The sequence below is a fragment of the Mytilus trossulus genome, chromosome 9 (genome assembly GCF_036588685.1).
Source record: "Mytilus trossulus isolate FHL-02 chromosome 9, PNRI_Mtr1.1.1.hap1, whole genome shotgun sequence".
NCBI lineage: Eukaryota > Metazoa > Mollusca > Bivalvia > Mytilida > Mytilidae > Mytilus > Mytilus trossulus.
Genome location: NC_086381.1, coordinates 18,942,408 through 18,959,817, shown reverse-complemented (window position 1 = coordinate 18,959,817; position 17,410 = coordinate 18,942,408). Strand labels below are relative to the sequence as shown.

Here is a 17,410-nt window from a genome sequence, read left to right as displayed (position 1 = left end):
AGCTCGGCAACAAGCAGCAAAGCCTTTAAACAGTATTTAATATGCTTATTACACTTTTATTCGACATTAACTTATGAATATTATTAATACCTATATAAAAGAGAAGAGACAGTCAAACTCAAAATGAAAATAAGACAAACAGACAAATAAAATACACAAGACTAATAAGCATCACAAACCGCACCAAAAACTAGGGTGATCTCAGGTGCTTCGGAAGGGTAAGTAGATCCTGCTCCACATGCATGTGGAACCTGTCGTAATGCTGATGTTATTACAAATATGGTAAGTAGTCTATTTCGCAGCTATCCCCTATCAGGGAAACCATGATAGGAACTACATGACCGGGAATATCGTATGGATTCGGCGATATATACTTCGTGTACAGGCGTTTCTGGAATGTTGCTACATAGACATGGAAAGTTCACAATTAGAATGCTAAAATTATCTCTTTCATCGCAAAGTTTTGATTCGAACCAACCCTCATTTTCAACTGCTAGGTGTAAGTCAAGATATGATGCAGACTTATTTGTATTTTTTGCCATTTGATAAGGATTTACATCCAGAAATTGACAATGAAATTTGGTTGAAAACAAAACTTTACGAAAAAAGAAATTTTACGGGCGCCATCATTAGTTAATTGATCGTTATTTAATATCCGTTATACGAATAATATCGGATATGTTCCTCATGTCGTAACTACAATTTCGTTCCCTTTTCACGAATGTAACCTACCGAATTAGAATATTTACCGGCTTTGTAATAAAAGGAATAACACGACGGGTGCCACAAGTGGAGCAGCACCTGAAATCATCCTCAGTTTTTGGTTGGGTTCGTGTTGTTGTTGTACCCCTATCTGTGACATTTTGTTCACGCATCGTTGTCAATATAATGAAATTTGATACGAATGTCGTACACGTGAGAGGTTTAGTGCTCTAAAGCCAGGTTTGATCCATCATTTTCTACGTTTGAAAATGCCTGTACCAAGTCAGGAATATGACAGTTGTTTTCCATTTGTTTGATGAGTTTTATCATTTGATTTTGCCATTTGATTATGAACTTTCCGTTTTGAATTTTCTTCTGAGTTCATTTTTTTGTGATTTAACTTTTTTGTATCCTTTATCTCTAGTTTCATGAGATAGATTCGTTCAACATAGTCACCAAATTGTGTATGATTTAGTGAGAGAATATCATCTATATAGCGGAAAGTAAAGTTAAAGGATATTGTATACTTCTTATCTTTCTTTCTAAGAAGTTCTTTAAAATTTATGAAGTCGGCATGTATCATGATTTGTAAACATAGCATACAAATGTGGTGCTTGTATAATGATAGTGATGATTTTATAAAACTTGAGGCTTGAATGATTATAAGATGATTTTTCTTTCAAATTGAGATTTATAAAATGGTTTATAAGTTTTGTTACTTTTATAGTGGTTGTGAAAATTGTTTTCTGGAAGTCCAACTGAATTTAACACATTTACTACTGTTTGAGTAAAACTTGTAGATAACAAATATTTACCAACATGTCTTTAAATTACAAAACATGAAGACGATGTTTATGTAAGAATTTGGAGAAGTTATCTGATAAAAATGTCAAACCGACATTACTGGGTACGACGTGTTTCTCCAATTAGTACTTAATATAAATTTAAAAAAAAAACCATAGTCTTCAATGCCAACACTTCTAGGTACTTTTCAGTATAAAGTACAACAGGTGAAAATTTGTGAGTAAACTAGAAAATATTTATTTAAATATTATGCTATAATCAGTACACATATATAAATGTATTTCAGTAACATTCTAACAATTTGATTTAAGTTTTATACAATGTTGGCTAGGAATCTGCTCAATAGTCACAACAAGTTTGACATATAAGAAAATATATATACACGTTAAAGTACTTAAACTGTCCATTCTCAGTACATTAGCCATACTTAAATTAAACCACTGGCCAAAATTAATCGGATGGCATGATGCGTGGCGGATATGAGAATCATTCTTTAAGCCCTCCAAATAGAACTGAAATTGCTCCTCCCTGAAAAATTTAATATCGTACATATGACAATGTGACGTCGCTATATTGCTTTATTGTACATAGAAGAGAGTGTAAATTTAGAAATTTATGGGATTTTATTCCTCAATATTGTTGAAAAAGCAAACGTAATAAGAATAGCATACATGATAATGTACAAAGCACTAATAAATATGTATGGCGAAGGGCATCCTTTAGTGAGTTCTTGAATAAAACACTTCTCTAAATACTTTGTTAATTGCACTTAATATATTATCGATACTAGTATATCAAGATTAATTTTGTAGAATGAACATTCATTAAGTAAGCGGATGATAATTATTGGCCCACATTGTACTGGAAGCTGATCCGATACAGATTGAAATTATGTGTGACAATGTGTGCTTTATCAAAATACCTCTAAGTTTAGCTTTTGCGAAGTCATTGCGTCAAACGATTACTACACGGGTCAGGGTAAATATATCCTTATATATGTAGTTATTAGTTTTTATCTTTCCATCAGGTCACAGTGTGACATATTATACATTTCCTTATTATACTATAAAAATTGACATGTTTGACCATCGTCATCGTCAAACCATCAGTTCAATCTCAATAACATGATAGATATAGTTCTCTATTTCTATGGAAACTTATTCCTTTCCGAACCCATTGTATAAAAAAATTTAATCAACGTGTGGTTGCTGGTGATCTCAAAAGATCATCGGATGCTTTTAAGGGTCATGACCTTTTTAGCTAACTGGATGAATCAAAATATGCTAACAGGTGTTAATGAAATTGACAACTTCGTGCAATGTGAAAGGCACTCGAAGGGGATTTTCAGTTAACAAACAAAGAAAATGTATGTTTAATCATTAGAGAAACAGAGATTCTTACATAGTTACTCGTGGATTATCGGATTTATCCAATCTCGATAGTTGAAAGGCGGCTCGGACTTTAAAATTGATAATTTAACAATGTCGATTGGATATATCCGATAATCCACTGGTATCTATGAAAGAATCTATATATATTTATAGATTATAGTTGATAATCTGTTTATCGCTATTTTACCTATGACGACGTTGTCAATTTCATGTCAATTTCGTTAGCAACGCCACGTGCTTGCTTGGTTTCTAGCGATAATTTTTCATCCCAAGCGAGTAGCATGATATGAAAAGTTATCACAAAAAAGATCAAAGGAAAAATGCATGAAATAGCGATGAATTTACATATTAGCATGTGTAACTATCGTCATTATTTTATCAGCAGTTTACTCAGTAACATGATATTTGGATCATCATCTATTTACTCAGTATTTTAAAATAAAGGCAACAGTACTATGCCGCTGTTCAATAGCCATAAGTCGTTAAAGTGAAAAACAAATCGGGGTCACAAACCAGTCTTATATTATATATGTCTTATCTTATGTTCACACAGTGACGTACTATATATATTGTCACGTGTGGCTATCCCCATTAATCCCCAGTCACACTGTTACGTTTCAAGAGCTACGTTGTACTACGTTTCGAAAGCGTAGCAAAACAGAATATACGAAACGAAGCATATCGAAAATATAACAACAAACGTAGCAAAAATTGAAACAAAGTAGACACCTAGTAAATACTTATCAAAGCCTAACTGAACGTGACAAAATGTGCTTACTACGTATCGAAACGTATCAATGCGTGGTGAAACATGGGTCTATACGTACTTATACGTAGCAAAACGTGATAAGAACGTAGCACAAACTTAGTAAACCTTACCTTTCACAATAACGGGTCATTTTTATTCAAAACGAAGTTGAAACGTAGCATTTCAAAACGGAATTAAACGTGACAGTGCGACTTGTGTTTTAGATCTTTCCCATTGGCTACAAGGTTATGTTAGTTGTCTTACCTTCAGCTCACACAATGACATAATATATATCTTGTCACGTGTAGCTATTCCGTTTAGGTCTTTCCAATTTACCAAAAAGTTAGGGTAGATGTCTTACCTTCAGCTCACACAATGACATAATATATATGTTGTCCCGTGTGGCTATTCCATTTAGGTCTTTCCCATTTGCCATAAAGTTGGGGTAGATGTCTTTTGCACGATGAAGACGCTTACTCTTAGTTGTTCCTGTTGTGCTGTTAATAAAAATGCAATTTGATTAAAACAAAATCCCAAAACATACCGAGTGTGATATCAATTCATTTAAAAATACATTACTTCAATATTAAAGATAAGAAACAAGTTGTTTACGGGCGTTCTTTTTTAAATCGATTAAGAAAACATTAGAAAACTAATTAATAAAAATTTAAAGAATCTCTTGTTACGCATGCTTTATTCGCATTTGTTCAAAATAGCAACATCGGGAATCAGATCCATATTTAATAGCTATCTTATTATCTTACAAATGATAGACGGCAATTACAAAACAAATTTTACAAAACACTACATAATAAAATTAATAATGAACTGAGTCGCAAAAACTCTAACTCAAAACGGGGGTGTTCTTTAACTTAAACAAAAATAAATTTTTGTACTATTTATATAATAGTTCTTGAAAAACTGGTCATTATCGTGATATATGGACTGCTCACAGGACAGTGGTATTGACTAAGATAGTGATAATGACTGAGCCGAATGCCCTAACAGTCATTATCAGACGTAAACCACGCCCCACCGGTCCATATCATGTAAAAGTTCATTAACGACCGGTTTTCTGGTCCGTATTGTCCTGTTAATGACCGATGGAATTTATCACTGAAGATAAATGAATGTCATATGACCCCTCTTTATCCAATAAGAGAATCTTATTCTCAACCGATATGAAATAAACTCAGATACTACTATTCTCAGCAGAACTATAACAGTATAAAAAACTAGAAAATTTCAGAAACCGCTAATAAAATCAAGGACAATAACAATCATGATCTTTAAAACAGTTGTATATTTAACGACTGGGGCTGACCATTCAATCTATGTGCTGCCACATTGTTACAGCAAAACTATAACAGTTTTCAAAATACAAAAATCAGAAAACTCCAAAAAAATCAAGGACAATAACAATCTTGACCTTTTTAACAGTTTAATAAAAATGGATGTATATTTAACGACTGGGGCTGATCATTCAATCTATGTGCTGCTACATTGTAACAAAAAAACTATAACAGTTTTCAAAAAACAAAAAATCTAGATAACTTTAATAAAATCTAGGACAATAACAATCATGACCTCAAGAAAAAGGGATGTAGTTTCAATGACACTCTGATCGGTCAATACATCGTGCTGCTACGTTGTAAGTACGAAGGGTCTCTTTGACAGTATAAATTACTTACCTTAGAAATGTGTACTGGAAAGGCTGATCGAAGAAGCTACCGAATTTGTCTTGAACTATCTTCTTTATCTGTTCTGATGTCATTGTGTGACTAATTTGTACTTTAACCGCTAACCCAGACTTGGTAAGAAACGCTCTTTTATCTTTCCGAGGGATAGGTATTGTTGTGAGAGATGAACGTGGTAGGCAGAAGATATTCTTATTATTCATTTGTGATGAATTGTTGCGTTGTCTGGAAAGTTGGTAATCTACGATTAAATATAAATTAAACTAAAGTCAATTGTAAACGTAAAGCAACATGCATTTTAGACTAGCATGAATGGTATGAGCTTTCAAAACCCTTTAAATTTTTCGTGACCCAATTTTATACGATATTAAAATTTTTGCATATCAATGTTAGAATTTTGAAGCATTCAAACACATGGTAATGAGAAAAAAGTAGGAGCAAGCAAAATTATTATAACAATAATTACTTTGTAAAAACTAAAATTTATAAATCAAAGTTGGTAAAGATGAGCAAAATGGTATTTTATTAAAGCCGCAGTATATAACCAATGTTCAAATCTCATATAAATCATTTATAGCATACATATTGTGCAAGTAAATCTCATAAATCATTTATAGCATACATATTGTGCAAGTAAATCTCATAAATCATTTATAGCATACATATTGTGCAAGTAAATCTCATAAATCATTTATAGCATACATATTGTGCAAGTAAATCTCATAAATCATTTATAGCATACATATTGTGCAAGTAAATCTCATAAATCATTTATAGCATACATATTGTGCAAGTAAATCTCATAAATCATTTATAGCATACATATTGTGCAAGTAAATCTCATAAATCATTTATAGCATACATATTGTGCAAGTAAATCTCATAAATCATTTATAGCATACATATTGTGCAAGTAAATCTCATAAATCATTTATAGCATACATATTGTGCAAGTAAAACTGGACTTTTTATTATCCAATTAACTTGTGGTTTGTTTGATTTCAGTGATGTATTGGTCAAAATCCAATTTTGACGAAAAACGTCATGCTTTCCTCTAAATTTTCTTTTGTGACGACACGAAAAAAATCGACATGCCTTATGACATCACATATAAAGAACAAAAAAACTGAGAGATCATGGAAAAAGATGCATATCGTCAATACATCATTAAGCAAAATCAAATACATTATATCTCTATTCTCTTCAATTAAATTTCAAATCTTTCAAACACTCGGCGAGTTAAAATCTAAACACTGTACATTCTCGATGAGTAATGCGAAATCGCATCACACTACATGCTTTAATAGAATCTGTGTAAACAGTGAAAGCCCAATAAATCTTTTGGCCTATCCGATGGTGACATTGAAAAATTTATAGTGGACAATATAAAGGCTTGTTGGTTCTTTACAGAATATTAAAAATTTGATAAAATGCAATTGTTTACAATCTAAACGCAAAAGTATAATCTAAAAAACGAAAATTCAATCTCATAGCAAAACAACATCAAAGCAAATATACAATCAAATGAGCAAACACAAATTCTAGGTGGAGTTATTTTTGATGTTTCAACGGTTCTTATTCTTCTTTTTTCTTATTTTATCATTCTTATTTTGATGAGGCAACGATATAAACAAAAAATGTTGTAATTTGTTTGGTTAAAATCAAAATGATATATCTGTTTATCATTTCAAAAGGTTGTATTAGGTCGAGATTAGTACGATAATAAATAAAATATACTAATCAAAAGCAACCACACAGGTGTACAGATAAGTCAAAAAAGGTTAAACAGCAAATCTTTTAGTAATTAATATAAATGTCAAAATTAAAAATGATATCAAGTGTTCTCTTAGGGAAACAATATCTTGTCACGGGTTTTAGCAATGTAACAACTACTGCTTCGTGTTCAGGCGACTTAAATACATATGAATAAAGTAGTCATAGACCAAGATCACGGTAAATGAAAGAAGTTGAATTACTTACAAAAATGTATTTTACAACTTTTTTTTATGGTTTATATGGTTCTTTACTTTTCATATTTCTTACTTTCAATAGCAACAGTATATAACTGTTCTTACCAAACCATCAGTGTACGATATGTATATAATGCATCGAAACACTTGTGTAGTAGTTATTTGTTTATAATATGACGGTATTAGCTTAGGCGAATTTGTAAATGTCAACAGGGCATTATGAAATTTAAAAAGAACAATCAAGGAGGTCATTGGTTAAAATGGATCAGAGTGTCTCAAATATTTTTTTTAATTTTCCAGCAAGTTCTATAAAACGCCATGTTCAATTGATGAGGCCAACTATCATATTCAAACATATTTTCTTTATTTTCGTGTGACACAAATATATGTTATTTTATGACTGTTTTTTTCGAAACTTGTCCAGTCCTATGAACAATTATAAATGCAACACCTTTTTTTATCAGAATTGTTTTGTACATATCTTATATCATAGTATCGATCCTAAAACCACGAATGATTTATCCAGTACGATTTTAAAAAGGGTTCTCCTACATATTGATACGCACAGAAACAATGGTGTATGCAACCGTTCACCAAACAGTTATGGCGGAATATATAAATTGGGAGAGGAGAAATTCAAATAAATTCGCTGTTTAATCTTCAATTTCCATAGTATAAGTCACATGCATGGTAACTCTTTATATTCTTTACAAAGCATAAAACTGCCAGTATTCACATCAAAAGTTAACAAAACCTTTAAACACATATATTTACTAACTGTTATCAGGTCATTAAATATTGCATATTTTGGCCTCAATATTGATTCACTTATAGGGTCTTTGCAACGTAATTAAACATATTTATTATAAAACCAGTTGTTGACTGACACAGGTTATATGATCCTCTTATATATTTTAAGATGATATAATACTAAACGCATAACGTGAGGAATTGTGCTTAATATGTATATGATGAAGACATAATCTTTCAATCAGTTTAATTGAAGTCTGGAGCTGGCATGTCAATAACTGCTAGTAGTCCTTGTTTAATTTATTTATTGTTGTCATTTTGTTTAGTTTCTTATGTTACCTTAAACTCAGTTTTACTATGCGTATTGTTATGCGTTTGTTTTGTTTTTTTACATTAGTTAGTTAATATTTGTTTAGGGGCCATATGAAAAAATCCTCCGGGTGCGGGATTTTCTTGCTGCATTAGAGACACATTGGTGGCATTCTGCTGTTGTCTGGTCTATGGTCGGGTTGTTGTCTCTATGACACATTCCCAACTTCCATACTCGATTTTATATTGAGAATTAAAAAGTTATAAATTAGGCTTATAATGTAGGTCTAGTACAAAGAAGGTTCTCCAATTGTGTACCGATAATAACGTTGCCTGCATATTGATATAGTAAAATATCAGCTGTCAATCACAATGAGAAACATTTTGTCGAGTGAGCACCGAGAACGAGTTCAAAATGGCTTCATATTGTATAGAACTTCTGATATTTAACAATGAAAGATATGCAACTGGATAATCGATGAATCAGGTTTATTTGCGTAGTTTGTATACTGTAAATAACTAACTGTTTTTCTTTGTTTTGCCAGCTTACCAGGAGATGCTTTTATAAGTTCGGGTCGAATTTACCAACGTCTGTTCATACATTATAACGTAGGTGACTTCTCCGAGTCAAAGTTTGTTTGCTTATGCCAGGTAAACGTATTTGAATTTACAAAGCCGTGATATTCATTTTATAAAGAGCTAAGCAGAATTATATAACAGTTGGATGACCGATTTGTCACATTATCATATTCTTGACATGAATATTCATTTATTTATATTATAGTTCGTTTCTGTGTGTGTTACATTATAACGTTGTGTTTCTTTTGAGTCGTTTGTTTCCTCTTATATTTGCGTGTGAATTCACATTCTCTTATATTTAATGCGTTTCTCTCGGTTTTGGTTTGTGACCTGGATTTGTTTTTGTTTTTTTTATCGATTTATGAGTTTTGAACATCGGTATACTACTGTTGCCTTTATTTAAGAAGTTGAATATAATTTAATATTCAAATGTATACAGTTTGCACCATAAGCTTTTACATAAAATGTTACTGTCTATGCTAGCGCATCATTTTAAGTAGTTGTATGAATATATTTCCCAAAATTGATAAAAAGAATATGTTTATGTTATGAAAATGTACGCACAAGAGTTTTCTTTATAGCATCAATTATAACTTTCCTCACATTCCATAAAAACAGTTCAATTCAGATTGATTTTCATGATCAAAACACTCTTGTAACAAAAATTTGTTTAAGCAAATTATTATCATATTATCACTCCATTTGTTGAACCTTGCACGTTTGATTCCTGTATCTAAATGTTTGTTAAAATCAAGGAGATTATATGACATTTTACAAAACTCTTTTTTTGTGGCTAGATAGTGTGTAAATGTCACGATCAATGAATATAAGCTTTGTATTTTTGAGATCTGTACAAATGTGAGAATCATCCGTTACTTGCGACGGATTGTCTTTGATATTTTTTATGTCCTTTCATTTGTAGTTAATCTTTGTGATAATAAAGTTTCCCTTCGCATTCTTCGAATGATTTTAAAGAAAATTCACAATAATTAAATGCACAAATATAGATATGAAGATGTAAATAAAGGGATTTTGTTTTTATTTTTTTTTATCCCTTATTTATCTATATTGACAACACTTTTTTTTTATAATTTTCGAACAGTAACAAGCTGTTTTTTCTATGCACATGAGAATTTTTTGGAATTCCTGTTAAATATTAAATACATCTGCATTCTATTGTACATCATCTAGCCCTAAAAGTGCAGAACGTTCTCTTTGTTTATATACATCTTTTAAATTCAGAACAGTCAGAAGAAAGAATATGCAATAATGCTGAGTTAAAAGTATGAATTGTCTGCAGCTGTCTTTGACATTTGATTTTGATTTGAAGGAAGTTACACTGGACGAATAATTTACGACCAGGGAAAAGAAAGTACAGATTATATAACGTCAAATTGTATTGATATAGGTGCATAATATGTAGGTTCATAGAAATAGAAATTTTATAGTTAATGTCAATCCACAATATATATGAATATATAATTATAGTTCATAATTACCCCGAGCTTTTCAGGGTTTTTTTTAATTAGAAGCACAAAAAAACACATTTATTGGCAATATGATTAAGAGATACACAAATCAACTATAAACATGACTGACAGAGAACAGATATCTTATGAGATATAAATGAAGTTATTGATTTTAATTCCAGTTATTTATGACAAACACAATTACTTGTTCTAAACAAGCTTACAGCTAAATAAAGTTTGTCCTGCAGTCGTCTGTTACCTTTCTAAAAAAAAACTAATTGATTTTGAAACAGGTCTTAAACCAGTTGGTTTATATATTTTTATGGTTGAATTGCTTATAGTTATAAAAATTGCAACCGGTTGAAATAAATAGTCACGCGATGTTAGGACAACAATAGCGTTCTAGTATACAATAATTTAACAAACCTAGTACCATGATAACCAAAAACAATAGCCAAACAGTATTTAAATTGTGATACTATCTTTAAAATGTCTAATATCATCATATTGAAGATTTGGAATGTGAAAAACAGCTTTCATCTATTTTTTTTTACAAAACTTTTGGTGAAAGGTTTGAAGAATGTTTACGAAGCAAGAATTCAAAAAGTAATATCTGAAACTATACTACTACATACATGTAATGCGCAACTATCCGACCAGACTCAAATACAGTATATTTTGTAGAAAAATATAACTTATGCATTATGAACATTTACAAAAAATCAAAACATATATGAGATTGATAAGAAGAAAATCAACAAAAACACAGTGTTAATGTTCCTCTAACTCAAACTTTATAATTGACCCAATTATACTCATGCATGTATTTCGCAGAGAAAAGGTCTAACGTCAGGGCCAATGTCATGCCACTTCCAATGATACATTGATTTAATGTAAATGTAACGTTCTATAGTACTATTATTTGGTTGACCATCATCAATGTTCCAATTGAAATATGGCATGCGTGTTCCATCATCAAACAGCCAGTTGCCTGCATTGTCTTTTCTTCCTTGGATAGTCAAATCTAGGGATATTTTGAGATATTGTGCTACAAAAAAAACCAAGAAGATATAAAATCAAAATTGTGATTCTCTCATCGGATGATTCAATGCAAAAAAGATTATATTTTGCTCATCAATGAATAAAAAAAAAAAAAATCACAAAAATACTGAACTTAGAGGAAAATCAATTCGGAAAGTCCATAATCACATGGCAAAATCAAATAACAAAACGCATCAAAAACGAATGGACAAGAACTGTCATATTCCTGACTTGGTACAGGCATTTTCAAATGTAGAAAATGGTGGATTAAACCTGGTTCTATAGCGCTAACCCTTTCACTTTAATGACAGTGTTATCAAATTCCGTTATATTTACATTGATGCGTTAAATAAACAATAAAATAGTCAAAATATGGGTACATCAGTCATCATCGTATAACAATTTTAAAAGAACAATTTAACAGAATACAAAAACATCTACTATCTACGAATACATTTATTGATTTGAGTGTCTGACGTAAAAAAAATGTATACGTCACATACATTTGTCGTTCAATGTGCATACAAACAATTTTAAAATTTACTACGCAATGTTAGTTTTAGTTTAAACATATTTATTTATAGTGGATTGGGAAACAAGTTTTGCGACTTATATTAATCCCTTTCCACTTTGCGGGTGCGAGTGCTGCCTTGTAGCGGCATTAGCCTACTCTTTTTCGAAATCTAAAAGGGTGTCTTTAACGTGCAAGATATGTGGCTCTCTCTTAACACGGGCCAGCCATTTATCGTCCCCGTCCGACGGACTATCATCGTTTCCTCAAGACCATACTCGCAAATGGTGTCAAGGGAGAGCCGAAAATTGAGTTCCTGAAATTTTCATCCCAAACGGGAATCGAACCAGGAACCTTTGTGTTAGTAGTCCGATGCACTAACCACTACACCACGGCTCTTAACGGAATTTGATAAGACTGTCATTAAAGTGAAAGGGTTAGCGCTATAGAACCAGGTTTAATCCACCATTTTCTACATTTGAAAATGCCTGTACCAAGTCAGGAATATGACAGTTCTTGTCCATTCGTTTTTGATGCGTTTTGTTATAGCTTACAAGGTTAAAAAATCAAAAGTATGTAAGAATAAATTTTAGAAATAGACCGAGATTTAAACTAGTCCAAAAGTTATATATAGAATTTATAAGAATCCAAAAATAGTTGATTCCACTACGCGATTGAATGATTTTGACGTTTGTGATTCAACATTTACAGTAATTCATAATAGAAATATATCATAACGACATATCATAAAACTATATCATACTGACGGGACATTTTAACGTACAGAGTTACGTTATAAGAACAATAGAAATACAAAAAGTCGCATACACAAAACAAACCACTAAAAATGAAAGCCAATACAAACACATTGACGAGATGTATAAGTACCGAGCCACGTCTAACGGATATTACATAAAACCATTAAACAGTAAAAGTAATATTAATAATAGAACAAAGACAAATGAAAGAACAATAAAACACGTTGTTAAGATGATAAACAACATCAGTACGCAGAATCTATACATCAAGACCATCTTGTATTATTTGAAAAGTTGATACGGAATATTTATCAACAAGGTCTTGGTACCTTCCGAAGAACTCTTTTTTAGAAAAAGGACGAGGTGTTCTTTGACATACCCCTGGTTCATCAACTCTCTACTCAGTCCATTTATAAGTAAAATACGGAAAAATGTTTTTTTTAAATAAATTTACTCAAGAATACTATCTTATGATCATAAACAAGCTTCTGTCCAAGTTTGGTAGAAATCCAAGAAAGTAATGAAAACCTTTAAATATTTTACCACAGAGTAAATGTAGTGTTTCCGGCAGAAAAAAACTAAGTCCATTTCCAAGTAAAATACGGAAAAACAGGATTTTTTTTTATTTTTACAAAATTTACTAGTGGATACTATCTTATGATCATAAACAAGTTTCTGTCCAAGTTTGGTAGAATTCCAGCATAGTTTCAAATATTTCTGGAAGCCGACGTCAACGACGAAAACGACGACAACGACGCCGTTGTAATGTAGGATCGCTTTATCTCGTTTTTTCGACTAAAAACGATGGCTTGACAAAAAGAAAAAAACAAATAAATAAATAAACAGTAAAGGAAAAATAACACGACAATTGAGAAAACAATCCCAGACTTTCTTACTCAAAGAAAGGTGTTTTTCAATGAAACATTTTGTTAAAAGCAAAAGTAAAAGAACATACAAGTCAAAGATATTGTGTTGTACAAGTTATTATCTTTTTCTCAACAGAAGTTGTGCTAGTAATTACTGGTACAATAATATCTGTACAGGTAATAACTTGTATGAGGTATCATACAAGTAATTACTCATACAAAGTTTCTGTACAAGAAATAACATGTACAAAATAATAAAATGTACACGACATATACATTGCTACAGGTTATGTGTCTTCCAATTCGCTCATATAGGAGTATCTTAGTGGATAGTAATGCGCCTCAAACTTGCTTTCCTTTTGTTCAATCCATTGCTGATAGAAATATTTCAAAATGTAAGAATGCATTAAGAGACAGGAACCAGCAGTTTGCAATGTTCAAAAGTAGTAAAACGGTTTTATGGTAAGCCTTTTAACTTTATCGAATAGTAGACTACACACTTTTAAAGTCTGTACCCAAATTTCACACCACCAAAGTCGCATAGTATCAGACCACCTCTTCTATATTCTGTGTCATATTATACATGCGTTATTATATGTCTGTTATTCTTAACCAGGGAATTTTTAGTTTTTAGTAGTTATCGCTCTCTCTCCCTCTCACACACACTCTACGAACTGTTTGAGAATATGTATGAACTTAACTGACTATTAGAAAAAGACATTTTGGTACATACTTAATATAATCCCCAACCATGACTGTTTGCTTAGACTGTCAATTCTAAATAACTCTCCGCCATTCTGTCTGCAAATTGTCCTTGCTGGTTGATATTTTAACCCATCAACATAATACTTAACACAATAATTATCGTCTTTTATAAAGACACATCCATCTAACAATCGGCAAGCCTGTTTACTGCATCCTATTGATAATTACAATATATTCATTTATCATTGTATTATAGGGTTATTGCATGATTATTTGGGAATATTGGCCCGAGCAGAATTTTATATTGCACGAGCTTGCGATAGAATATATTTTTTACGAGGACCAATACTCATCAATATTTATGCAATAACCCTTTTATTGTATAGCAATATAATATTTGAAAGTAAAAATTGGTTAAATGGATGTCTACGAGAAAACCATGCAAAATCAAAAAAAAAATTATGAAAGGGGTTGTGGAGTTTTCAGCTGATTTTGGGTTCCTAGTAAAGTATTAAGTACATCTAATAGTTCTATGTATAAAAAATGACAATTTATCTCAAAATATGTGAATACAGGGCAATTCTATTTTAGTACCAAATTTGCTGAAAAATGTTGTTGAAAATGGACATTTTTTTTTATTTTTTTTTGAATAGTTCAAAGTATTATATGACAAAAAAAATAGTTTTACCTTAAAATTCAGACTTTCTACTAAAATAAACTGTAATTTTGATCTTATTTCACCTTTATTTCTGTTTTTATTTTTATTGACATAAATGTGTTTTTCTAAAATTTGAATTCAGCCTTTACTGAAAATGTCCATAAAACCTCAAAAGTCACTCAAATTGAAACAATATTTTGTTAAACGTTATGGTTCACTACAAACTACTATTCCTTAATGGAATTTTCGTTGCAAATTGATATAAGCTTATTTGAATAAAAGATGAAAAACTGAAAAATATACCTAAAATTATCTCCCTTTGTAAAACTCTTCACAATAAAAGGTAGATTTAATGTCAATAACAGAAGGAGGGAAATCAACAAATGTGCAGAAGGATAGAAAATAATGGTATTTTTTATGAAAATGGTGTAGCCAAAAACTTATTTTCATTGAAAGAGTGTAACAAAGACATAGTAAACCATGTGGCTAAGACAGTCCCACTGCCATTGGGATAAGTCTGATCCTGATCAGATAGTCTAGACATGACTTATGAGGCTAGACTATCACTATCATGTCTAGGTTTCAGACTCACATAACATAATTTTAAATGCATATGCTGCAAACATGGACAGGAGTTGGATTGCATGGGACAAGAAGACAAAATGAGTTGCTGTCATCCTTTCATGACCCTTGCAAATCTAGCAACGGAAATTCGAAGGCAAACCGTTCAGTTACATTTGGTTCTGGTAAGTTTGTTATTTATTTCTTTTGGTTAGAAAAAGCAATTTGACACCATAAAAAGACCTACTGTAGAAACATCACATCAACTCATAAATATAGGAAGAAGAGCATTGACCATTTTTCTTTGGGAGAAAAAGAAGGGGGGGGGGTATTTTCATAATTTTCTTGAAGCAAACACTGATTTAATTTTCATTGACATACATTTATAATGATTCAGAATTCTTCTGAAACTAAAAGATTGATGTGTTTGCCTTCTTAATTTTAAGAGGGAGACTTTTTTCTTTCTCTCAAGAAATCTATAATAATAGAAGCCAACGTCAACGACGAAAACGACGACAACGACGTCGTTGTAATGTAGGATCGCTTTATCTCGTTTTTTCGACTAAAAACGATGGCTTGACAAAAAGAAAAAAACAAATAAATAAATAAACAGTAAAGGAAAAATAACACGACAATTGAGAAAACAATCCCAGACTTTCTTACTCAAAGAAGGGTGTTTTTCAATGAAACATTTTGTTTAAAGCAAAAGTAAAAGAACATACAAGTCAAAGATATTGTGTTGTACAAGTTATTATCTTTTTCTCAACAGAAGTTGTGCTAGTAATTACTGGTACAATAATATCTGTACAGGTAATAACTTGTATGAGGTATCATACAAGTAATTACTCATACAAAGTTTCTGTACAAGAAATAACATGTACAAAATAATAAAATGTACACGACATATACATTGCTACAGGTTATGTGTCTTCCAATTCGCTCATATAGGAGTATCTTAGTGGATAGTAATGCGCCTCAAACTTGCTTTCCTTTTGTTCAATCCATTGCTGATAGAAATATTTCAAAATGTAAGAATGCATTAAGAGACAGGAACCAGCAGTTTGCAATGTTCAAAAGTAGTAAAACGGTTTTATGGTAAGCCTTTTAACTTTATCGAATAGTAGACTACACACTTTTAAAGTCTGTACCCAAATTTCACACCACCAAAGTCGCATAGTATCAGACCACCTCTTCTATATTCTGTGTCATATTATACATGCGTTATTATATGTCTGTTATTCTTAACCAGGGAATTTTTAGTTTTTAGTAGTTATCGCTCTCTCTCCCTCTCACACACACTCTACGAACTGTTTGAGAATATGTATGAACTTAACTGACAATTAGAAAAAGACATTTTGGTACATACTTAATATAATCCCCAACCATGACTGTTTGCTTAGACTGTCAATTCTAAATAACTCTCCGCCATTCTGTCTGCAAATTGTCCTTGCTGGTTGATATTTTAACCCATCAACATAATACTTAACACAATAACTATCGTCTTTTATAAAGACACATCCATCTAACAATCGGCAAGCCTGTTTACTGCATCCTATTGATAATTACAATATATTCATTTATCATTGTATTATAGGGTTATTGCATGATTATTTGGGAATATTGGCCCGAGCAGAATTTTATATTGCACGAGCTTGCGATAGAATATATTTTTTACGAGGACCAATACTCATCAATATTTATGCAATAACCCTTTTTTTGTATAGCAATATAATATTTGAAAGTAAAAATTGGTTTTAAAAAACTAAGATGTTGTCGTTGATGACGTCATGAATTTTGAAGATTTATTGCACTAGTACAGTATTAGCATTTATTGCACGCTAACTTCTTGTTACTTTCTGGGGGAAATATTATATTGCTATGCAATAAAATA

General features: G+C 31.4%; 1 protein-coding gene across 3 annotated transcripts in view; it reads right to left on the bottom strand.

Moving 5' to 3' along the window:
• LOC134685255 (uncharacterized) overlaps positions 1 to 5,587 on the bottom strand; it is a 61,505-nt gene extending 55,918 nt beyond the window's left edge. For 2 of the 3 annotated variants that reach the window (XM_063544834.1, XM_063544836.1), the window contains exons 1-2: positions 5,337 to 5,587; positions 4,007 to 4,142 (exon numbers count right to left, since the gene is read on the bottom strand). In XM_063544834.1, coding sequence (XP_063400904.1) covers positions 4,007 to 4,142; positions 5,337 to 5,545 — 345 coding nt within the window. In that variant the 5' untranslated portion in view covers positions 5,546 to 5,587. Of the gene's footprint in view, positions 1 to 1,791; positions 2,035 to 4,006; positions 4,143 to 5,336 lie in introns of those variants that run through there. The other variant, XM_063544835.1, reaches the window with a different exon arrangement.
• Positions 5,588 to 17,410: the final 11,823 nt, after the last annotated feature.